Source organism: Nomascus leucogenys, chromosome 14 (genome assembly GCF_006542625.1).
Source record: "Nomascus leucogenys isolate Asia chromosome 14, Asia_NLE_v1, whole genome shotgun sequence".
In the NCBI taxonomy this organism is placed as follows: domain Eukaryota; kingdom Metazoa; phylum Chordata; class Mammalia; order Primates; family Hylobatidae; genus Nomascus; species Nomascus leucogenys.
The window spans coordinates 1,421,636-1,446,808 of NC_044394.1; the positions used below are offsets into that span (position 1 = coordinate 1,421,636).

The 25,173-nt window shown below is 42.0% G+C and overlaps 1 protein-coding gene across 3 annotated transcripts in view; it reads right to left on the reverse strand.

Annotated features, from left to right (window-relative positions):
- CA10 (carbonic anhydrase 10) overlaps positions 1 to 25,173 on the reverse strand; it is a 520,530-nt gene that overhangs the window by 84,857 nt on the left and 410,500 nt on the right. For all 3 annotated transcript variants that reach the window (XM_003272273.2, XM_003272272.3, XM_030827146.1), the window contains one exon: positions 23,383 to 23,568. In XM_003272273.2, coding sequence (XP_003272321.2) covers positions 23,383 to 23,568 — 186 coding nt within the window. The remainder of the gene's footprint in view (positions 1 to 23,382; positions 23,569 to 25,173) is intronic.

The window sequence follows — 25,173 nt, forward strand, 5'->3', positions numbered from 1 at the left end:
TTCTCATGAATTCTGTAATGGATGGAATATGAAAGAATATTGCCAAAATAAGTGACATTCCTTGGTGGGGAGATGTTTTGGGGCTATTTGGTTCTGCCTGCTTATTTTCTACTTAAGGAAACTTTTCCAGTTATGTGCTTACGAGGGTCTAGTTGGGATATGCGCCTTCAAATAACCTGAATGTTCAGAATGGGCTCCCTATAAATGCCGGCAGTTGCCAACAACAGTATAAGATGGGCTAGAATTCCCATGCTTTGGATGAGGTAAAAGAGGCCCAACCAGTTCTGAATGAAACGTCATTCCTCACTCTGTCTTTGCCTAATAAAACTGCACTCACTCTGAACTTCGGAAATCAAAAGCAGCTTTGATTTGTTGGGGTGGAGAACTGTGGGAAAATTTTTTCCTTTTTCTAAATTTTGTTCTCTCAGAATATCATTATGATATCTGTGCAATGTGGAAAAACAATTACCTGCTCTCTAAAGAGATGAAGGTTTGCAATTGAAAACACAACGTAAAAGAGAATATTTCCCTTCCTGACTTGAGAATGAAACTAAACCATGCCTATCCCTGAAGACCCAGGGAAAATTCCATTCCTTCCATGAAATTCCCCTCTTAAATATCTTTGTGCTTCCCCAGGGCGCAGCACATTGGTGTGAGTCTACTGGCCGCTCAGTAAATACCTGAAGATAAAGCGCACAGTCATAGCTAATCTAGTGATAACGGTTTTCACCGTTGAGTGCCCACCAGGAGCCAGCTCTAGTGGAAGCAGTGTTATCGTCATCAACAGTCACCATATGCATTCCTCATAATGAGCCAGCAGAAAAAAGAATTATATCCCATTTCACAAATAATCAGCCTGAGACTCAAAGAGGTGAACTCTAAGGCCACACAATCAGTAAATGGCAGGACTGGAATCTGACTCCAAAGCCCCTGCTTCATGCAGAGATCTCAGTGGCTTCTGCACAGGACAGGACACACGTTGCTGTGACCAGCTGGTGTGCTTCTCTTTATCTGCACCTGGACAGGCCAAGGATTGATGAGTGAGCTGGAGCCCCTTTGAAAATAGCTTTTGAATAACCCATATGAGAAAGGACCAGAAGTTGGCTTGGTTTCTTGGTTTTCTCATTGCTGTAGGCTTGAACTTTAATAGAATGCACATCTTCCTCTTTTTTAGTTTCACTAAATGTCAAGGTTTCATCAGCGTGAGCCACACTTTTCAGGGAGGGAAGTGTGCACCACTAGTGGCCCAGTATATCAGCAAGGCAAGGAAAGCTTTCCCAGTGACCCTCTCTGTGGCAGGGCCAGCCGTAAAGCCCTCTTGGGTGTCTCCACACATCCCTAGGATGTGGGAGTGGGCAAAGGGAGGTACCGAGTGGCCACTTGCTGGCTGATTGATAAAGAATGATTTTTGATTTCTCTCTCCTTCTCCAGCATCCAGGCGTGTGTCAGCTCACTGAGAGAGACCCTCTTTCTCTTGAGATTTCTCTGCCCTTTCTCTGCACCCATCCCACATGCTTGTTTCTCAGGCTTGAGTAGAAGGCAGATGTTCACAGTCAGCTCTAATGGGCTCTGGGCTTGTTCTTTATACATCTATGTGTGCACTTGTGCATTCATTATTTATAGAGTGCCTACTCTGTGCTGGACATTGTGTTCTAAGCGAGACAGGAACCCTGAACCGTCTTGGGGGTAGGAAGACCCTCTAGGTACAAAAAAATGTGAGTGTAATGAGAACACATTTACACATTCTGCCAGAGCCCCAAAGAGTCATTCACCCTGTCGGGGAGTGAAAGCAGTGATGCTGGTGGGGTTGGAGAAGTCTTCATAGCTCAGGTGCCCCATTTAAACTGAATCTTGAAAGAGAAGTAGGATTTGACAGGCAAACAGGGCAGGAGGATGGAGTGTTCTGGACAGACAAATGCCTATGCAAAGGCCTGGAGAAACACGTGGTTTTCAGAGAAGAAACTGGGAAATACTCATTCTCTGTTTATGTAAATGTGATGCCTCCTTTAAGTCCAGCACGAGTCCCACTTTCTCTGAGAGGCTGATCTACACTACTCCAGGTAACACCTTGCTCTCCTTTGAAAATAACCCTGATGTTGGTCAAAGGATTCACAATTTCAGTTTAGACAGGAGGAATAAGTTCAAGAGATCTATCGTACAACACGGTGACTATAGTTAATAACAACATACTGCACTGTATACTTCAAAATTGCTGAGAGAGTAGATTTTTAAGTATTCTCACAAGAAAACGATAAGTATGCAAGATGATATATGTGTTAGTTAGCCTGATTTAACCCATCCACAGGATACACATATTTCAAAACATATTATACACCAAAAATAAATACATTTTAAATTTGCCAGTTGAAAATTTTTTTAATATATATAAAAAAATCTGTAGCATTTTCTGTCTATACTTAATTGACTAGGCCTTGTGTTGTTACTTAACTCTCCAATGGATATCTATTTTCTCCCCCTAACTATACTGGTAGCCTTTGGAAAGCACAGAGCATATTCTATATATATTCTGTTCCCCTACAATGACAAGCATAGAATGGAGTACTTAAAAATATTTAACATGTATCTAGAATGAGCCAGAAAAAGACTTTAGAGATTTTTCAGAGAACTGCCCTCATTTGACAAATAAGAGGCTCAGAAAGGGGAAATGAACTTTAATGAAATCATTTGGTGGCACAGGTGGGATCAGAACTCAGGTCTTCTGATTCTCAGGTAGTGGCCTGCCAGTTTCATCAGCTGCTTTCCTATTTGTTGTGGGCAGGTGGATAGATGGATATCATGGATGTGTGATGCATGTCAATTGCAGCCTTGTCTCAATGCCACCCACTCTTCAGCTATTTGCTAAACCTCTTCATCTGTCTCCCTGTTGCCTCCACACCATCTTGGGGGAGGCAAGTTTGTATTTCCAAAAGTGGAGACTCCTTAGCAATGGACTATCTCCTACCAGAGCCTTCTGAGGACACCTTTCACAGAGCAGTTGGCATTTGTGGGGGGTGGGGAGGAAGGGAGTGGAGAGGATGTAATTTCCTGCTTTCATTTTTAATTCTTCAGAAGGAAAGGTCTTCCCCCCATCTCTGATGAGTGTTTTCAGAGTAATAATCACCTGTGGAGTAGGAGGGGTATCCCACACATTTTTAATGAACCCAGATTAATGAGATGTCACCAAGATGTTTTTTTTTTTTACTTTAAAATGAAGTTTCTTTTGTCTCAGAGCCTTTGATTCAGAAGATCTTTATGAACAGAGATGGCTGCATGTCAGTGATGCCCAGAAATGCCTTGATCACATACAGTGGCTCACGTGGGTCCTGGGCTAAGCTGTCACTTTTTACAGCTATGCCTCAGGAAGTGGGCAGTCCTTCTCCTATTCTAAAAATCAAAATAGGATAATAGTGATATTTCCTTATATTTGTAAATAGCGACTTGCAAAGTACTTTGAGCTTGATAAAGCACTTTAAATGCTTCATTTATTTTTTTAAAGATGCTATCGCTGATTTTACTTCATGTCCATCCTATTTATTTATCAAATATTTATTGAGTGCCTATTACGATTCTAAACATTAGGAACACAGCAGTGAAAAAAGACAGACAATGCCCCTGTTATTGCAGAACTTTCTTTTTTAAAAATAAAAGACTTTTTCAGAACTTTTTTTTTTTTTAAAGACTTAAAAATTTTTTTTTAAGGACAGGGTCTCACTGTCACCTATGCTGGAGTGCAGTGGCATGATCATAGTTCACTGCAGCCTTGAACACTTGGGTTCAAGCAATCTTCCCACCTCAGTCCCTTGAGTAGCTGAGACTACAGGTGCATGTCACCACACTCAGCTAATTTTTGTTGTTGTTGTTGTTTGGTAGAGACAAGGTCTTGCTATGTTACCCAGGCTGGTCTTGAACTCCTGGGCTCAAGTGATCCCTGCCTTAGCCTCCAAAATTTCTGGGATTATAGGTGTAAGCCACTGTGCTGGGCCTTTAAATACTTTTTATTTTGAAATAATTTTGATTTGTAATAATTTGTAATAATTTAAGATAGTACAGGAAGTTTGCATGTAACTTTCATCCATCTTCCCTTAACATTTTTTTTTTATTGAAACTAAGAAGTTAACATTGGCACAACACTATGAACTAAATTAGAGACTATATTCAGTTTCTACTACTTTTTCTACTACTGTCCTTTTTCTGTTGCAGGATCTAATCCAGGATCTCACATACGATTGGTATTCAGTCTCCTCCAATCTGTGACAGATCCTCAGTCTTTCCTTGCTTTTCACGATCTTCACACTTTTGACCGGTACTTATCAGATATTTTGTAGAATGTCCCTCAGTTTATGCTTGTCTGATGCTCTTACAATTATTCTGGGCTTATGAATTTTCGGATACATATCACAGGGGAAAGTGCCCTTCTCCTCGCATCAGAGGTACCCAATATCCACATGACGTCCCTGGTGCACTTAGCTTTGATCACTTGGCCCAGGTGGTGTCTGCCAGGTTCCTTCTCTGTGAAGATGTTATTTTCCTTTTCCATTTGCTTTTCTCTGGAAGGAAGTTACTAAGTCCTGCCCACCACACTAAAGAGGAGGGGAATTAGCAGAGCCTGCTTTTTAGTAAAAGGAGATAGAAAATAACGGAGTAAATAAACATGAAAAATTATCAATGAATGATCAGTTTTGAGCAGAGAATCAAAACTAAGTGATGTGACTGTGAGTGACTGGGTGATTAGGGACAGTTCCAGCTGATAGCCAAACACTGAGGAGTTGGCCATGGAAAGACCAGGGGGAGGAGCATGCTGGAGAGAGGGAACAGCTTCCAGTGCAGGAGCAAACTTGGCAGGATCAGACCATGCCTCTCCCCTTTTCAAAACCCTCCAGTGACTCCTGTTCCATCAGAGGGAAAGCCACAGTCCCAACACTGGCCCACACCATCTGCACAATCTGTCCGCCATTTGACCTCTAGCCCCACTGACCACTTTGCTATTCCTCAGACACACCAAGCACACTCCACACTTAGGCCTTGGTGCTGGCAGCTCCTTACGGAGAAACTGTTCTGCTTTTTACCCTCATGGTCATCTCCCTCACTTCTCTAAGGTTTTATTCAATGTCATCTTTTCAGATGCTTAACTTTTTTTTTTTTCTGTATCACCACACACACACACACACACACGCACACACACAAACACACAGTGAGTAGGTGCCCCAGTCCCTAGAAGTATTGGCACGTGGGTTAGAGGGAAGCCCACTGCATATGGACTTTTCATATGGGCTTGGAAACTTTCTTAAGCTAACTGGGCATGCTTGAAAAGCCAATAGGGAACTGTGACTCTTTAGCGTCCATCTCCTTAAGGTTGTTTTTTTCTGACAGTCATCACTGCCAAGTTGACAGGCAATCAATTCCTTTGCTCCATGCTTTAGACACTGCCTAAATTTCAGGTATTAGCAAATTCTGCTGCTCCCTCTTCATTTGCTGGTGACTAAAGAGGCATATGCATCATGCCTCCCACCAGCTGGCATGAGTTGTATGATATCATATAGTTTCTACTAAACCTCATAAATCTCTGCTTTCTCTAATGAGGTGGATGTGGATATTGATGTTGCATTTCTTTTCAGAGAAAATAAAAGGCAAGTCAATCCACGTGGTCAGATAAAGGGAAATAAGTCTTGAATAGGAATCTCTCCTAAATGGCCAGTGAATCAGCACAGAAAACGCATCAGTGAGGGGTAAGTTAGTACCACTATAATTCTCATTTTACAGATGAGTAAACTGAGGCAGGGAGTGGTAAATAACTTTCCTAAGGCTAGTACCAGGAACAGAGCCAAGAGTCAAGTCTAAGCAATCTGGATGTATCCACAATCCCCTGGCAGTGGCTCTAGTGTGGAGGACTCCTATTGTAGACAGTGCCTTCTCCTAGCACAACATCAGCAAAGAAAGACTGTAAATATCTCCCTACTAGAATGGAAGCTCCCTGAGGGCAAGAATTATGAATTACTCATAATTGAACCTAGAGATTGGCAAAATAATTCACACAGTAGGAACTCAAATAGGTATCTGTGAGGAATGAATATTATTCATTATACAGAGTTTTGCATTATTCATTATTTTGGATTAGTCATTCTTCAGTTTCTTTGATGAGGAAGGCATCAGAGACACTGGTCAGACTGTAACGTAGGAATCTATTTTCCTTAGTTGGATTCCTTTTCTACACTTTTTGGGTATTATTTCGTCATAGAAATGTTTTGTAAATCTGGCCAGAAAATCAACAGGGACTTAAGGGAGGTTAAAGGAATTAACATGTATTTGCAATAAAGCGAGTCATGCTGCAGCTAAGAAAGTAGTGGTTTTGTAAATTAAACCCTGACCCCAGCTCTGAACTCAAGCAAACATTCTTTTTCCTTTAGAAAAGAAATCAAATGCATGCCAGTATGAAAAAAATGCATCTTCCATATTAAAGGCCCATTGTAACTAAACTTTTAATTAAAACGAGCACAAAAATTAAATAATATAACCTGCAATGTTGATCAAGCTTAGCCTCTGTGCAAGACAGCTATGTGTTTCTAACCTGTTGACATTTTTCAAAACATTAATAATGGGAAAACTATCCCAGTGGGGATATCTTGGACTTAAATATTCAAAAGGTTTTTGGAAAGTGTCCTACATCTGGGACTCTTAAAAAGATAAATCAACACAGGGATAAAAAAAAAAAGTGCTTGGGTTGTTTTAGTATCTCGGAAGGGACCGATACTAAATACAGTTGTTATAGACCAATCTCCTTTGCTCGGATAAGATGGTCCCTGACTGGGTATGGACGACAGGGAGCTAGGAAGATTGGCTGAACAGGACGGTGCACACCTAACAGGCTCCATATCAAGAAAGGGAAATGGGGCTGGGCACAGTGGCTCATGCCTGTAATTCCAGCACTTTGGGAGGCCAAAGTGGGTAGATCATGAGGTCAAGAGATGGAGACCATCGTGGCCAACATGGTGAAAAACCCCATCTCTACTAAAAATACAAAAATTAGCTGGGTGTGGTGGCACGTGCCTGTAGTCTCAGCTACTCTGGAGGCTGAGGTAGGAGAATCACTTGAACCCGGGAGGTGGAGGTTGCAGTGAGCCGAGATTGTGCCACTGCACTCCAGCCTGGCGACAGGGCGAGACTCCGACTCAAGAAAAAAAGAAAGGGAAATGGATCCTGGTCAATGAGTAATCTGGAACAATGTAAACAATTCTTTTTGCTCTGAGTTCTAGAAACTGACAGGGAGACAAGAGATGAGGACATATCTGAAGGACCATTATGTTAGAAAATTTCCTTTGGTGGTGGGGGGAGTCCTTGTTTTAACTATTCTGTCCCTATGTTAGACCACATACCTGAAGTCCGCACTTTTAAAATCTATGACATCTCATCAGCCTACTACTGGAAAAGACAAAGAGGAAAGGGGCTGGTAAAAAAAAAAAAAAAAAAAAAAAAAGATTTATTTTTTTTGAGACAGGGTCTCACTCTGTTGCCCAGGCTGGAGTGTGGCAAGATCTTGGCTTGTTACAACCTCCACCTCCTGGGTTCAAGCGATTCTTGTGCCTCAGCTTCCCGAGGAGCTGGGATTACAGACACTCACCACCACACCGGGTTAATTGTCTTTTTAGTAGAGACAGGGTTTCACCATGTTGGCCAGGCTGGTCTCGAACTCGTGGCCTCAAGTGATTTGCCTGCCTCAGCCTCCCAAAGTGCTATCACTCTGTGCCAGATCCAGTACTAAGATTCTTTATCTCTTACTCATTTTATCCCAACAACAGCCCTTTTTGACATTATTATTGTTATTTATTCTTATTATTACCATTCTTCTCACTCGGGAAGAGCCTAGATAACTTATGAGAAGGCACACAGTAGGTGGCAGAGCTGTCATTCAAATGTGTTTGCTTGAAGCTAATGCTAACGCCTGAGCAACTCATCTGAGCCCACCCTGTGATTTTTACATTGACTGGCAGAAAGGAAGGAGAGGGAGAACAATGTTAGCAGCCAGGAAGATGAGTCACACGGCTGTGATGTGCCACTGAGTCCCTGTGATGAGTAAGACTGTTGTGACACTCAATTACAAGATGCTAAATTCTTTGAGTGTACATTATGGATTGCTTATAGTTATTCTTTCTATTAATGGGTGATACTCCTGTTTGTCTGGATGCTTTTATCCTATTTCAGCTATGTTCATGCTGCTCTTTCAAGATCCTGCTTATGTCAGAAAGCCTTCTCCATCCCCCTAATTTGAGTCGGATGTGTCAACAGCACTTGAGCTTGTGAATTTTGTCAGGCTGATCTGAATAGAACTGTCTATCTTCCCCACCACGGCAGACATCTCTTAGGGTGTCTGCATAACCGGCAGTGTCTGCCTTCTCCAGATAACTGTTCTCCCCACCATACAGGCAGGTAACCAAGACCTATTTATCTACCTCATCCCACATGGACAGCTGACTGGGTCAGAGAGGACATCAGATCCTCTCGGGGAAAATCAAATTTCTTCTTTGGAGAATGTAGAATTGGGATAAAGAGCCAGCCAGCTAGTCAGTACAAGAAGGTCTTGCACCAAAGGAACATAAACTTGGGAGCTGAAGTGGGACCATTTCTGCCCTCTATATACACAGAGAATAAAAAATTAAAAAAAGACATCTCATTGGGAGAATTGAGAATAAGGCCGTCATGCAGAGATAAGCAGTGGAGTAGGAGTGAGTCCCTGGCTCATGACCTTGTTTCAATTTTGGCTTCCAGTTCCTTCATTTGCCCAGATACCCTTGAGTTCTATGACATATCCCAAAGTTCTTCTAGTAAATCCCCCTTTTAGCTTAACCCCATTTGAGTGCGTTTCTGTTACTTGCACCCCAAAGCACTTTACCTAAGATGCCGTCAGGAACTGCAGCCCCCAGAGGACAGCGGCAGGATTTGTTCTTGGGTGCAGCCCTAAGCTAGCACAGTTCCTGGTTTAGTTATATGAATTTTTGTTGAATTTTACTAAATTGATATAGCTTTTCTATGAGACAGCGATAACACTACCTGGTCTTCCCCAAATTGCCATACGCTCCAGGGAATTAGATGAATTAAAACCAAGGGCTGGCTGGTTCCGTTGAAAGCCACACTTCGCCTCACTGTGGTTCCCGTCTTATTTCCAGTTTGAGAAGGCAGGGAGGCTGGGAAGCTGAAAAGCACTCAGAAGACAGGGAACAGCAGGAGAAAGTGACAAGCAAGACAGGGTTTGAAAGGGGCTTGTTTTGAGTGCTTTGGAATCAACTTGTTCTTTAATTAAGGGGGAAGTATCACCCTCCAGCTAGTAAAGACACCCCTAAGAAAATTAAAATAATGTAAATCAAGCTAAATGAATACTCCAGAAGCTGCACTAGAGCTTTGTAGGATTGAGTGTTTGAATGCCCCTGAGGTTTTAAAAGCAAAGCTTGCAAGTGCTTTTTGGAGCAGAAACACTCTCCCTTTTGTTTGATGGCAAAGGAGGCTAAATGCCAACACCAATAGGATTCACGGAGGAGTTGGAGGTGACAGAATCTTCTTGCTGTTTCGGCTCTCTAAAGACCAGAATTGAAACAAAGCCTAAGTGGATGATGCTGATAATTCCTGGGGTTGCTTCCTAGGGGTGCTCAATGCAGAGAAATCATTTAACTTGTAATTAATTATACAAAGCAAAATGGTTCAAGGGGAACCTAGAGTTTCTAGTAAAATACCTTATTAACCGCAGGGGTGTTTTACCTGGGAGGTGCACAATGACTGAGGTGTGACAGGGTGTGTGTGTATGCAAGCTACTAGTACGGTAGTGGCAGGAGCAGGAGGTTCAATATTTCAAGCATCATAACAAGAAAAGGTCACACATCCAAGTGAGCAGGACAATCTGAGCTTTACTTTTTCATCAAATGACTTAATTTCCCAAGATTTTACCTTAAAGGAGGTATGAGGGTGGTTACAAAGTGTCTACTCAATCTTTGGTGGGGGGGCGCCAATGTAACACAAATAATTTATTACACATCAATATTTCTGACTCTCAAGATAGCACCATGACTCCTTAATCAATGGTTTATACGTGATGACAAACTTGTGCAAGAAGATTTTACTTCCATAAGCCTCTTGGTGCTGGAAGAGCTACTCTAGTCCTTTCATTTCTGGAGGAAGGAAAAGAAATCTAGAGAGATTAAGTGGCTTGCCAAAAGTCACCTAACCCTAGGGTGAGCATATGATTCATCGTGCAAACTGGAGCACTTCTGAAGGTGAAAGGATGTACTATGATATTACAGTTATACCAGGACTTAACTGGTGTCAAACTGGACTGTTCAGGCAAGGCAGGGCAGGCGATCATCCTATTTAGACAGCTCAGGGCTTTGCTTCAAACTCACAAGGAACGAGGAATACTCTATTTGCGGGTCTTCTTTGCAAGAATAAACTGCCATCTGGGGGCAGGGAAGGGCACCACCTGGAGGCCAGGAAGGGGAGGGCGCTTCCTTGCAGGACCTCAAGCTGATGGGTTTTCTCCACAATTAAGTGCGGTTAGTAGGGGCTTGACTGTCTTCTGCAGGCCTGAGTGACTGTCTTAGTCCATTTATCAGAATATCTGAGATGGGGTAATTTATAAATTTATTTTTCACCGTTCTGGAGGCAGGGGAGTCCAAGATCAGCACACCAGCAGGCTCAGTTCTCTGGTGGAGGCTGCCTCCTCTGGAGGGGAGGAATGCTGTGTCATCCCATGGCAGAAGGCAAAAGGGAAGGAAGGAGGAGCCTTTTTCTCCTGGCAGCCCTACAGCAGGACGCCTTGACACTGATAAGAAAACAGCATCAGAAGGGCCCTTGACCCATCTTCTTAGAATAAAGATATCAGGAACCAGCTCACAACTACTCATGTAATTTTTAAGAATTTCACTTTCTGCATGGGCGCTACTCTGGATTCTTGTTAGATATGGATGGAGGATAGAAATGCTGACCCTGTATATATGCAATGTGGAATATTACACAGCCATAAAAAAGAACAGAATCATGTCTTTTGCAGTAACATGGATGCAGCTGGAGGCCATTATCCTAAGTGAATTAATGTAGGAACAGAAAATCAAATACTGCATGTTCTCACTCATAAGTGGGAGCTAAACGTTGGGTACTCAATGGCACCAACAGACACTGAGGACTACTGGAGGGGCAGGGAGAGAGGGAAGCAAGAGTTGAAGAACTGACTGATGGGTACTATGCTCAGTACCTGGGTGATGGGATCATCTGTATCCCAAACCTCAGCATCACGAGATATACCCAAGCAACAAACCTGAACATGTACCCCCCACTCCGAGTCTAAAATAAAAGTTGAAATTATTTTAAAAAATGTGAACCACAGATGATGCAGCTTGAAGAAGCATGTCATTGCTAATAAAAGCAACCATTTTTGAGCACTCATTCTGTGCAAAGAACTATTCTGAGCACTTTTTATACATTGATCCCCTTAATCCATAAAACTACTCTATGAAGTGAAACTGTTCTGTCTCCTGATTGTGCTGATGGTCATCCAAATCTATATACCTGTTAAACTTCAGAGAACTTTATGCCAAAATAAAAAAGTTAATTCTACTGTATAACTTAAAAAACAAAGTAAAAAAAAAAAAGACTATATACCGTATAAGTCCACAGATTGAAATTCAGGAAAGGCAAAACTCTAGTGATTGTAGATCAGTGATTGCCAGGGGCTAGGGTAGGAGAGAAGGACTACAGAAGAACACAGAAACTTTGGGTTGATGGAAGTGTTCTAGACCATTTTGGTCATGGTTACACAACTATGTATTTGTGAAAAAGCATCATATTGTACAGTTTAAATTCTTGATTTTTTTTGTATGCAAACTAGACCTCAACAAAGCTGGAGTAAACCACCCTGTAGAATGGACATCACTCATATTTGTCTCATTAATGAGGAAATTGAGGCACAAGGAGGTTGAATAAATTCCCTAGGGTCACAGCTGATAGAGCCAGGATTCAAACACAGGAATGAATAATTCCATCAATTTTCACTTCCACAATGAACAGCTGCTCATGCAAGTAGGTCATGGCCCTTGACCTGGGTCATGGGAACACATTAGCCCTAGAGAGGCAGCTGCAACAGGTAGGAAATGCTTGACCCCCACAGAGGACTTTACAGAAATAGCAGCTGTTCTGGGGTGGCCATTTGAGTCCACACACAATTAGTCTTTCCCAAAGCAGACACAATTATTTGATTTGAAAAACTGGTGCCAGGATGCTAAGTCCTGATGCAGATATCTGGTGGCCCCTGGGCCTTCCCCTTTTTCCTGGCTGGGAGTGTGATTTAAAACCTCCTGGCTAAGCTCATTTTGCCAAATAGCTCCTGCAGGATTCATTTCCAAGGCTGAGTCCAGAAATTTCTAGCTCAGCAAATAGATCCAAAGCAAGATGATAAATTCACCCAATCTACCTCTGAGACTAAGGAATACGGTTTCTTGTGCTTTGCAGAGGCAAATAGATGTGTTTATACACAAATTTACATACATACAATGCCTTGCTTATTATAAAGAAGAGAGAAAAAATGTAACTGTATATCTGTATGTAACTTCCCAGTAGCTGTCCATCTGGGAGGGGAAGGTGAATGAAGGAATGAAGGTCCTCCGCAGGAACACAGAATGATGCTGTGTCACATTTCACACTGCTGCTGTACTACTTGGAGAAATAGGCTCCTGTCTCACTTTACAGCTAGAAACAGTGCAGACTGTTCTTAAGGCTGATGCAGAATTGAGAGGAACTGGAAGATCATCTCAGGTAACACAATCAGGCACTTATGATTAGAAGAATGGACTCACCCAGGATCAAGCAGCTACTTAGTGGCAGAGCCAGAGAGGTAAGGTAACTATCTAAGGTCACTCAGTGCATAGCTGGAGTCAGAGACCTGGGTTCTCTTCCCCGGACCAACTATGCAACTGAAAGTAGGTTCTTTAACCTCTTCAGGTTTCTGTTCCTTGAATATAAAATGGTGCTAATAAGTGCTGGCTCAAAAGCTTATTGTGAGGATGGGTGTGATGAGGCCCTAAGTACAATGCCTGAGACACAGCACATGCTCAATAAATTACCGCTGATGGTAGAAGTCATTTTAGTTCACCGTGATTATGCTAATGTATCTTATCTTCGGTTTGGACTAGATGAGTTCTAAGGTGAACCTTAGAACTCAGTTATTGTCTAGCCAATAACTGACTTGTACAGCACTTTATGGCTTAAAAAGCCCTATCACAGAAGAGTTTTCTTTGCATTGCACAATTACCCTATAATATATATATAGAACCAGCATGATTAGCTCCATGTCCCAGTTTAAAAGACTCAAAAAGGCAAAGAAGTTTACTGAATTCTGCCTTTTCCAAGATCACACAGCTAGTAAGTGGCAGAGAGGAGTGTTGAAGTCAGATCTTCTAAGTCAAAATGTTGCCCTCTGTCTGGTGGCCCAAGTGTCCAACTCTTAGGTCATTGTCTTTCCCCTTAGTATGTTTGTCCCTGCTTCCCTAGAGCCCCCCTTCCAGGCCAAGCCAACCATTGCTCTTGGAGTCTGCCTCTCACCAGCAGATCCAATGAATAATCATGAGAGTAGCCCTACTGTTGCCCTTTTACGGTGGAGATGGGGACAGATTTATAGAGGCTGACTCTGGCTGGTATTCGGGAATGGATAATTACCTTCACTTACTATATCCCAGGCTGCTTCGGCTAAATATTTACTGCCCAGAATTCTGCCCTTTCCAACCAATTCTGAACACGAGCATGGCACAGGCAACTAAGTGGCATAATTCATTTGGGGCAACCATAAATCTAAGGCTTCCACCAGAAATGATGCAAAAAATTAATGGAACATGAAATCAAGTAAATGGAATTGAGTACAGTAATTAGTTCATATTTTAATCCTCAGGTCTGTTTATTATCTGTCAACTGGCGAGCAATTAAGTTGGCACCATTGAAATGATTAGCTTTGTTTCAGCAAAAATTTATCGATACGTCAGTGCAAATGAATCCGGGGGTTTTAAATGGCCTTATTTTGAACTATAGAGCAGCACATCCGTGGAGCAGCTAGACATCGAAAGATTTAATTTAGCAATATTATCTAGATTACTTATATTTAATATTACTGAACTGTTCTGGAGGGTTATTGGGGAATGTGGGCGGGGGAGATTCAAACTGCACAAAAGCATTGCTTCTGTTCTTGGGTTCTTAATGCAATAGTATGATTGCCTTTTCATATTGAGAGCAAGGAAGAACATTTAAGACACTATATTTTAGTCTTCCAATCTTTAATTCTCACATTTATCTCAATCAGGCACTATTATGGCTCGCTCTCACATTGGTGGTCTTTTCTCAGGGGTGATTTGGTGATTTCTAGGTCCATTTCCTCGTGGATGCTCATCATGGCTTATGTTTTGTAAAATAATCTGCCAATGTCTTTGCTGTTTTGAGGCTGACTCTATAAATGCCCTTGTGATGGGGCTGTGCTCACAAATGCAGGAAATCTGATTCTCAGGCTCTATTTACTCTATGAGGTGACTAAACCAGGTGACCTAAAAAGGTTTTTTGAATCTTGGGATTTGACAGAATTTTAAATTTTATTTAAAAAATTAAAAATCCCCAATTAAGAGTCAGGAAACTTGGGTTCTGGTCCTAATTCTGCCGCTAAATCTCCGTGACCTTGGGCAGGTCTCTTGCCCTTTCTGGCATTTGATTTTTCCTTTGTACACACAGGGGGTACGCTGGAAGAGATGGCCTCAAAAGTTCCTCCTCTGACACTGTCACTTTAGATGGACACTTGAGTAGACTTGTCCTTTCCAAGTCCAGGTCTATCTCTGGAAGTGAGAGATGTGACCTTTCATGGAAACTTACAAATTTTCATTGGCCATTGATAGTATCAGAGTCCCAATGAATATAGGTCATTCTTATTTAACACCTCTTTTTCCAATTGATTTTATTCCTGTGGCATTGGAAATGAGTTAAAAAAACACAGCTAATTCATGGAAGTGTTGTGAGCGGTACTCATGCCTGTAACTGCAGTGTCATTGGTTACTAAATAAACGAAGGCCTCATTCAACACTTGTAAAATGATAATAGCCATGGTCTCCATGGTGACAGCTCTGAGGCAGAACCCTGATCAAATTCCAGTTAATGCCTGTCTTTAATATTGTCTTTTGTAATGTAACACCTTCCTCCTTCCTTCCCATGAAGCATCAGCAGGGAGATCAGAGTCAAGTGGAGGAGGATGGTGGCTGTCATATGCCATCCTGGGGGTCCAGGTCAGAGTCATGATGCAGGTTAGGCTGGAGTCAATGGGATAATGAGTTGACCGCAGGAGGCTGTCTTCTAATGCGATGCCCTCTCTCTTAGGCTGCACTAGTAACTATCCAATCCTGGCAGTTCAGGAACTGCTGACTTGATTGGGCTGTGCTTTCCCAGAAGTAATTATAAAAATGTGCAGAGGGAGAACTTCCTCTCCTTAGATCAGAGTCATCACCTGCTTGCTGGTATTGCTGTAATGTGCCCTACCACCATCTGAGCTTCTGCCTCTGTTTGCTTTGCTTCTCGAAGGCCAGTTTGCTCACTCTGGTGGGACTGGTTCTTAGAATCTAGAAATTTGATGTCTAGCATTGGCAAAGCTCCTTAGTCTGATCCTAGGAGTAATTCCAGGGCTGAAATGAGGAATCTAAATGAATTTTTCTGGTACACAGGCTCTCGATTGTTCCATTATTTCTCCCAGGTACTCCAAATTTACTTACCTTGTATTAGTGAATAATTCAACATAAAAAATTCTAGAACCTCTGTTAATATTGACAACTTTATTAGGTTTGCCATTATGACTACACAATTTAATTCATGATATATTGGGTATAATTTAGGTACTTTGAAAGCTACATTCTTAAATTACCTTCATTTACTCATTTAATCTCTACTCAGCAATATGTACCCAGTGCCCATTATGTGTATGGGGAGATATTTAAAAACTACAACATACTCTGTGACCGTAGGGAGTTAACAGTCTGACTGGAAAGACAGGATCCTCTACTATACTGTAGGCCCCTTACAGGTAGGCACTATGGCCTATCAGTCTTCGAATTTCCCTACCAAGCTAGGGCCCAGAGCAGATGAGTAATCATTCGTATTGGGTTTATGGATAAACTGTGGGCTATCTTAGGCAGTGTTATGAATCAGAAGACCTGAACTAAGTCCAATCTTGGTTATTCATTGCCTGGATGGTCTTGGGCCTTTGTTTCCGCAAGAAGGTGGTAACATCGAGAGCAACCTCCTTGAGGTTCATGATCAAATGGGAGAATTTCTGTCCCTGTGCTTTGGAATCTATTCAGAGTAAAAACCAAAGTCCATACGAAGTGCACATAGAGAGGACCCACGTGGTCTGCAGCAGCCTCTGGCCCTGCTCTGACCTCTCTGACCTCCTTCCCCATCACTCACAAATGCGCTCATGCTGCTTCCGCCCTTTCTTGCACGCTCACAGCTCCCTCCCACTTCAAAACCATGGTACTGGCGATTGCCTCTGCCTGGAATGTCCTTCCCCAGCCATCTGCCTGGCAACTTCACAAATGTCATCTTCTCACTGAGGCCTATACTGGCCACACTATTTAAACTTGTAGCTCACTCCTTCCACTCCTCATTCTCTGAGCTCTCTTGTTTTGCTCTAGTTCTGTCTCCGTAGCATTTATCATCTTCTAAATTTACATGTAAATTTACTCATTTTTTATGTTTATTATTTATTATCTGTCTCCCCCTGCTAGACTATAAGCACCTTACAGGTAGACATTTTTATTTGTTTTACTCACTGTAGCACATAATAGACAATCAATATTTGTTAACTGGATGAATGAATGAAGGTTAACCACAAAGCACGTGAACAGTGGCCAAGTGTTGGCAGTGAGATTCTGCAGCCACCTATGGGCATGACTGGGTGACTTCTAGATTGTGCTGCACAGTAGTTAATTCAAGTCTGTGCCTTGTCCTTCCAGTGGCTCTTAAATCCCTCCAGGGTAGCACTTAATTGTTCAATCCTGTTGTGTCCTTTACCACATTTGGGATAGGGCTAGGTGGGGTGTCTTCTAAATACATTTTGAACTTCTCAAAGCATATTTCTTTCCCAGAGAAATTCCAGACACGTCTTAGTAGTAACTGCAAACTGAACCACTCTTCCTCTTTTACAGTTTCTAATGGAATTTAATGCTTTGGGTAGCCGTCATATAAACGCTCCATCTTCAAGTTAAATGGGGCTGTATATTTCCTGTATAGTGAATGGATGCAACATACTTCAGAATTTCAGGGAAAAAAATGCCTATAAGATTTTTGTTCCTGGGACACAAATGGTTGACTGAGTTGTTGCTTCAGTGGTTCAATGACTCATTCCACAAACACCACTTAAGCACTGACTGTATGTCAGGCACTGTGCTAGGTGGCACGCAAAGGTGAATAGGTCTTGTCCTTAAGAGGTTTACCAAGGTCATTTATTCCCTCATTCAGTAAATATTTATTGACTATCCTCACGTCTAGACAATGTATGAGGTGCTGGGAACACAGCAATGATCAATATAAAATTCCCATCAACAAAGGACTATGGTTCCAATAGAAGTGGGATTAAACAGTCACAAAACCCACAGTGATGGGCAATATAATAGATTGAGGTCAGCTAAAAAGGCCAGGTAGTAAATATTTTGGCTTCTGCAAGCTGCATATGGTCAGTCAGTTTCTGTCTTTTTAATAGCATCCTTTAAAAATGTAAACCATTCTTAGCTCCTAGGCTGGAGTTGGTCCACAGGGTATGGTTTGTAAACCCCTATAACAGATGAATACACAGGATCCTCTGGAAGTCAAAAGGAGGCAGCACCTTCCTGTCTGGGAGGAGAGAAAGGGGCTTGGGAAGCTATGATGGGGAACCGTGGTAGATGGGGGAAGGGAGATGGGGCTGGCATTGAGAGTAGAGGGAGCAGCTTTACCATGGCATATAAGTAGCACTTCCATATGTATTGTCCATGTACCTGTCCTTAAACATCCCAGTCCTCATTCCCCCTCAATCTCCAATTGTGTCAATGGAGCATCTCTACCAGGAGGTCGTGGCAGAGCAGCAAAGTGCTAATTACACTGCATGAGCACTCCTCACAAGCCATTCATTGCCTAATGGGGCCCTGGCTCTCAAGGATGTTCTCCTCAGCACTTTTCATACCCTAGCACACTTCAGGACAATTTGATGTTAGTTGCTTATTCCTACAAATTTGTGTTGCTTTAGTGAAACCAGCCTCTTAAGGATGCAAATAATTGATTCCTGGAAGAGGACAAGGCCTGCATTTTCTGTTGTTTGGTTTCAGTTGTTGGTTCTGAGATAATTGTTTTCTCTTTTCTGATTCAGAGCCACTGAGAGAGAGAGAGAAAGCAAGAGAGAAAGCCCCATATTTTACATATGACTTTAATTCTCCCCTTTTAATTAAACACATCCTATCTATATCACCACAGCAACAGCTATGGACTTTTCCCTCTCTCAGATGTGTTTTGAGCAGGATCAGAGATTCCAGAGGCTGAGATCTAGCAAGGTCAAGGTGTTTCTACCTTGCTTTCAGAGGGAGCAGCAAGTGGGTCAGGTTACACAGCTGCTCACCCATTCTTTCCTTAATGCTATCTAGCGAGAGCTATTTCATAATCCCCTTCTGGAATAAGCTTCAAATATAATCCACATTATGTGGTTTTATCAATATACATATCCCTCAATAGACTTTACACATCTGTGGGCAGAAGCTGCACTCTGGCCCATGCCTAGCTCAGAGCCCATCACATGGCAAAAACACAAGAGCATGTGAAGAGTGGATGAAATTAACAGGAGGAACTGGCTATAGATCTTGCATGAAGTGGCTGGTACAATTCTCAGTGTACTCTTCTGCCCCCTTGAAAAGAAGAACTTAAGGAACGATTTTTAAATGAACTTGTCTAATGTATCCCAAATCAGGAAGATTCTTCTTGTCTAGCCTCACTACTGCAACGGAATCTAAGGCATGATTCTTTTCAAATATTATTTTTTCCCTGGCTAATGTATTTTCTTCTTTTCATAAATATCCTGCTTTATACTGGACATTAATCTAACCATTTAGACATGATTAGCAAGCTAAGGGTCTTACTTATTAAAAACAGTTAATTTTTCCTTCTTAAAGAAATTGAGACATTTGAATCCCTGAATGTGCTCATTTATCACCAACCCCCAACAAGGAATCCAGGAGTTCTCTGTGTAGGACATGAGTAATTTTTATAAAAATGCAGTTGCTGACTGTGTCATACATCTATGCAGCTTTATAAAACAAAGCAAATGATTACCATCAATTACAATAACCTCACTAGACAAGACTGCAATTAATCTATAGCTCTTCAGATAACGACTGTTGCACTGTGCCAAGGAAAATGCCTGGCATTAATTGACTTATCATGATCAGCAGTGATAGATAGGGCACATGGCAATGTGATTATTCACTGTCAACAAAATAAACACATGCTTTGTTGCTAGAAGTGTCTACTTGGGTCCTCTCAAAGGATAGCCAAAAATAGAAGCCAAAGGTGGCTTTGAAGGTAGCACAAAATAAAAATTAAGTTAACCAGATTCACGCAATCTACCCACATAACAAACCTGCATGTGTATACTTTATAATAAAAGTTGAAATTCATTTTTAAAAAAGTTAACCTTCAGGGTAAGATATATTGACTTTTACTGAGGATACTCCTCAGTAGAATACAATTGAAGGAAATTTCTATAAGAAAATCATGGATTGGCATGGTGGCTCACGCCTGTAATCTCAGCACTTTGGGAGGCTGAGGTGGGAGGATCACTTGAGGTCAGGAGTTCAAGACCAGCCTGGCCAACTTAGTGAAACCCCATCTCTATTAAAAAATAGAAAAATTAGCCAGGCTTGGTGGTGCACCTGTACTCCCAGCTACTAGAGAGGCTGAGGCAGGAGAATCGCTTGAACCCAGGAGGTGGAGGTTGCAGTGAACTGAGATCATGGCACTGCGCTTCAGCCTGGGAGACACAGCGAGACTCCATCTCAAAAAAAAAAAAAAAATTTACGGATTGTATAGAATTTAAGCATCAGAAGATACATTAAAACTGACAGTTTTCCCTGCTCATTCGAATGTGAGTCACTTTTATGGAGTCACCAAATTCTGTTCAGTGCTTAATCACTCCAGTAATGGGGCTGGGTGCAGGGGATCACACCTATAATCCTAGCACTTTGGGGGGCCAAGACAAAAGAACTGCTTGAGCCCAGGAGTTAGAGGTTACAGTGAACTGTCATGGTGCTGCCACTGTACTTCAGCCTGGGTAACAGAGTAAGACCCTTTCTCTCTAAATAAATAAATAAAGAAAAGAATTCCAGTAATAGGAAGTCACAATTCTCAGAGGCAAACTCATTCCATCAGTGTATCGTTTTCGTCGTTGGAACACATATGTAGCTGAATTCCGTCTTTCTGTAGCTTCCACCCATTGGCCATAGGTGTCTTCCCTTATGCTACATAGAAGATGCCAAACTCTTCTTGCTCGCTGAAATCCGTAAATGAGATCTCAAAGGTCAACTGCTTATCGCACTACTTTGCATATAACATTGTTTTGGGGACTCTGAAATTCTGGTCTCTTGCAAGTAAACCCATACCAGTTCATCTATAGACCCCTGACATTGACGGGCTTGGAAAGAAATGTGATGCGATGAACGCATCTACCCAGGGCAAGGAATAATTATACCTATGCTGAGGCCAGTGCTTAAGCCTGTGTTAGAGCGGTGGATGTGTGTGTGTGACCGCCCTACTTGGGAAGCTGTTCTCCAAGCCTCATCAGTCTAGATAGCATCCCAGCCTTGCCATTTCCAGGGGACAATTACCAATGTGTGCTCCTTCCCCCCTTTTTATGAAGTGTGATTTTGTTGATTAAGTCCCGTTTGTTTAGAAAACTGGGATAATTCAGGCTGAGTTTCACCTAAAATTGGCATAGTGGTCGCTAACCAAAATCTCCTGGGGAAAGTTTTACAAATGTACAGACCTGGATCCTATATGCTGAGACTCTAATTCAGTTGGTTTTGGGAAGGACTGAGAGGAAAATATTTTGACAAGGCTTCCCAGTTCATTGTGATTTGCAACCCTGCTTACATGCGTTCTTCACTCATTGCTTTCTTCACTGGGAACACATAATAATGTACCATTGTAGAAGTGCTTCACAAACCTAGTCGTCAGACTCTCCTGGGAACTTTTAAAATGCAAATTCTTTGGTGCACCTGATACCTGTGGTCTGGTGTAGGTCTAGGAAAATTCATACACTAAGTGATCAAATTACTATATGTTTCCCTTAAGGATTTTGGAAGCACTCATTTACTCTAAAATTGTGGTTCATGTATAAGTTACAAAGCACCCTTACCAGATACTGAAGAAACAAGTGTCACTAAAGAATAATACAATGTAAATATTTTAGCCTAGTAAACATCTACATTTTATCAATTATTCATTTAACAAATATTTCTACTCTGAGGCAGTGTTGTGATAGGTGCTGGAATACGACAGAATATGGGGGAGAAAAAGAAATAACAGCAAACAAAAAAATGAGCAACTAAGTCAACAGATAAAATAATTACAAACCCTAAAATAACTTAAGAGGAAGAATTCATCTAATTTTGAATATTCTCTAATTCAGACTGGCAGTACCCAGTTATGCTCAAATTGTGACTTTCTGTCCTGCTTTCATTATATTTCTTGTACTCTAGTTCAGAATCTGCAACTTGGGAGCCTGGCATTACAGTGCCTTTAGCAGACATCCCTAATCAATCCTAGTGTTTTTTTCCCTACAGATCCAGGAGGGAGACCCATACTACAGCTCAACCCTATTGTCTATACAGTCATTATTAATAGATCACAGATAAAATGCTAGATGAAATCTTCATGCAGCTTCTCCAGCACACACTGCCCTGACATGCCTCGGGGCTTTTGCTCACACTAGCCCTCATTTCCTGCTTTATCATTGTTGTTTATCAATCATTGAGTACTTTCAGTGTTCTTACATCTGGAATCCCACTTAATTTTTAAAATGGAGGTGTCTAAACTGTGCCTTAAAAGGCTCAAGTAACATCCCAAGATCACACAGTGTGTATCAAAGCAAGACTACAAAACTCAGGTCACTGAACTCCAAAGCTGATGGTCTTAAAATTGTTCATCATTGCCTCTCTTTACAGCCCAGTTCAAAGGGCACCTTCTCTGTGAAGCTTCTCCCGACCCCTTCAAGCAAAATTTATCACTTCTTCCTTTGAGTTTGCCAGGGCCTTTTTACATCCCCATTACAGCATGACATTATACTTTAATGACTTCAATGTAGCACTCTTTGAGCTCCTCTGTTGTAGGAGCCCTTTTTTAATCTCTGTATCCCTGGTAACTAGCTGAGTGCCTAGGCAGGCTCTTAGTGATACATTCTGAATGCACATTAAAATCTGGCTGCTGGACTCATTAAGATTGTGGGTCTGTTTCTTAGTGCTTAGCCTTAATACACTAAAAATAAGGCCAGACTTATACATGATCTTTAAAAATATAAAAAGACCACAAGCAATACATATTTTCATAATTTCAAAGCCTTCCTAACATCAGTTATTGAGGACCCTTAAGCAGAAACCTAGTTACAGGGCATTTAGCAGGTAAGGACCCCTGATCTCTAGTTCATAAACACCCTCCAGTATAACGGGGGTAAAACAGATCAAATTACATACACCCTACTTGTGAAGTGTTACACCACAGATGACAACTGTTTAAACTGTAGCTCTTGTCCTATAAATGAAACTGTGGTTGGGCTCTCTGCTGTGGCCTGAGTTCTGTCTGGGTTGATGGTGTCACACAGTGACATTTCCATTTTGCAGAAACTCAGGAAAACTACTGAGTTGCCTGACACTTATTTCACAGCATGTTATAGTTTTATGCAAATACGACTCATTATATTCAAAAGAAAAGTTATGGAATCTGTGCTATCATATGTGACACGTGAGAGGCTGATCGCCCAGACAGGTGTAAGTAAAGATGTGTTATATATATAAGGTGAGGATTTGGGGTAGATATAATGCTCTAGAAATATCACTGGGCATGAGTCTCAAAGAGAGCTGCACCAGTGTCTCAGAAGGAAAGAGCTAGTTTCGTTGTAGCCTTCCCTGGAAAATACTAGAAGCTTGTTATTGACTTCTACGTCAATTTGCAAAAGACAGACGGAGAAAGAAGGCATTGGCCTTCTCATTTCATAGAGTAGAGTGAATCCCTTTGTTATATTATCCCATCTTGGATATAAACAGGGACCCAATCTTATAAGTTGACATTTAACCTTAGTACTTTGACAGACTAACATACCTCCCCAGAGAAGGCCTGTCCGTTGAGGAGGTGCTCCGACCCTTGGCTGTCCTCACTCCCAAAGTGTAGTCGGATCTCCTCCAGCCGGTGGCTGTATGTCATAGGCCCTCCAGATATGTTGACTAAGTGCTCCTTGTCCAGGCGAAGGGATACGTGTCTTCCAGTGTTGTACATGGTCCCACTGACCTGCAAGGCAATTAGCAACAGGTCAAGGAAGGCCCTTCTTCGTCTATGCCTCCCCAAACCCAGCATAGTGCTTGGATCAATGGCTTTTGCTTCCTCTTGATGGGAAGATGGGCTAAATCCACATGTGGAGTAGGGAGTGGTAGCTGCCCCAGAGGGTATATGTGGGATCTATGGTAATTTCTGTGAGGCATAAACCACATGATGGCTTAGGAATTTGAGGTAAGAACTCAAAAGGAGACTTTTCACCAATTGTGACTAATATTTTGTACGTTGCATCTTATAAAAAATGAACTTGTCCTTCTTACTGTAAGTATTTGGAATGGAAAGATACTGCGAGAGTTCTAAATCTCAGCTGCGAGAAATTGGAGAAAGCAGTTAGCAACGAGTGAGATACTAAGAAAGCCAAATGAGACAGGGAAGAGAAAATAAGTGAATAGAAGCAGACGCTCGTGGGAGATGGAAAGCCTAGGTCTGAATTCTCAGTATCTGGTGTGTCTTGGTTAGGTCCTTTTCCTGCCCTGCAACCAGACATTGCACAGAATCCTCATAGCTTGTGGGCTTCAAGTGTTAAACTAAAGGGATTCACTCAAGCTTCCAATTTCATAGATTCCTAGACTTACTCCTTATTCCTGATTCCATCTTGCACCAGCCCCTCCAAACTGCTAACATGACTGCTTGGCATTCCTTTTCCTTCTTTCTTTTCTTGTTGGGACTTGATGTTCAGCTTCATTTTCCTGACTGTGACCTTAGCACTTCTCAACAACAATTGATACTAGAACACTTGTTCCACCTGAAACTCTACTTTCTTACTCTACTCTCTTGGGTTGACTTAGCTCTGGGAGTAGGATCTAGAGCTTAGGGGAGACTTTGAATGAGTCTGGAAGGAGTGTTTCTGGGTTACAGGAGGCTGAACTACTTGGCTTTTCTTCCTGCTTACTCTGACTTTGGGCCAAGCCTTCAGCCCTAGTGATTCCTGAAGGGCTTCCTGTAACTTCTGATACCTTCATTAGATGTGGTTTTTCATATATATGCTCTATAGCACTATCCTTTACCTGGCCCTCTTCCACCTTTCTGACACTGGTGTTGTGAATGATTAGCTCTTGAGTTGTTCACCATGGCAGAGACCATAATGCTCACAAAATACTCCAGTGACTCATTTTGTTTCCTGCCACCTCACTGTAGAATGGAGCCCATGTGACTGGTGGGGGCCATGGGCTGGGAGGGGTCACGACAGGTGTCACTTCCAGGTTGAAATAGTGTATTCCCCAGACTCACCTTCCCCTGGTACATCGACCAATGGCATTATATGGAAATGGCAATGTGGTGCAGTGACTGCACGGAGCTCACGTCAGCCTAGGCCCCTAGAGATTATGTGCAGTTTACAAAAATGACAGGAATTCTTCCCCTCCCTATAACTGCGCTCCCAACAATGTGACTTTGTAACTGCTGTCATCCAGATAAGAGGCTATTTCTCTACGTCGAGTCTGGGCTGGCCTTGTCACTTACTTTGGCCAACAGCATGTGCTGCACACAACATGCTAGTCCTGAGAGTAGACCTTGAGGGCATGCATGTTTTCTTCACTTCTTCTTGGAGCCATGAAACTA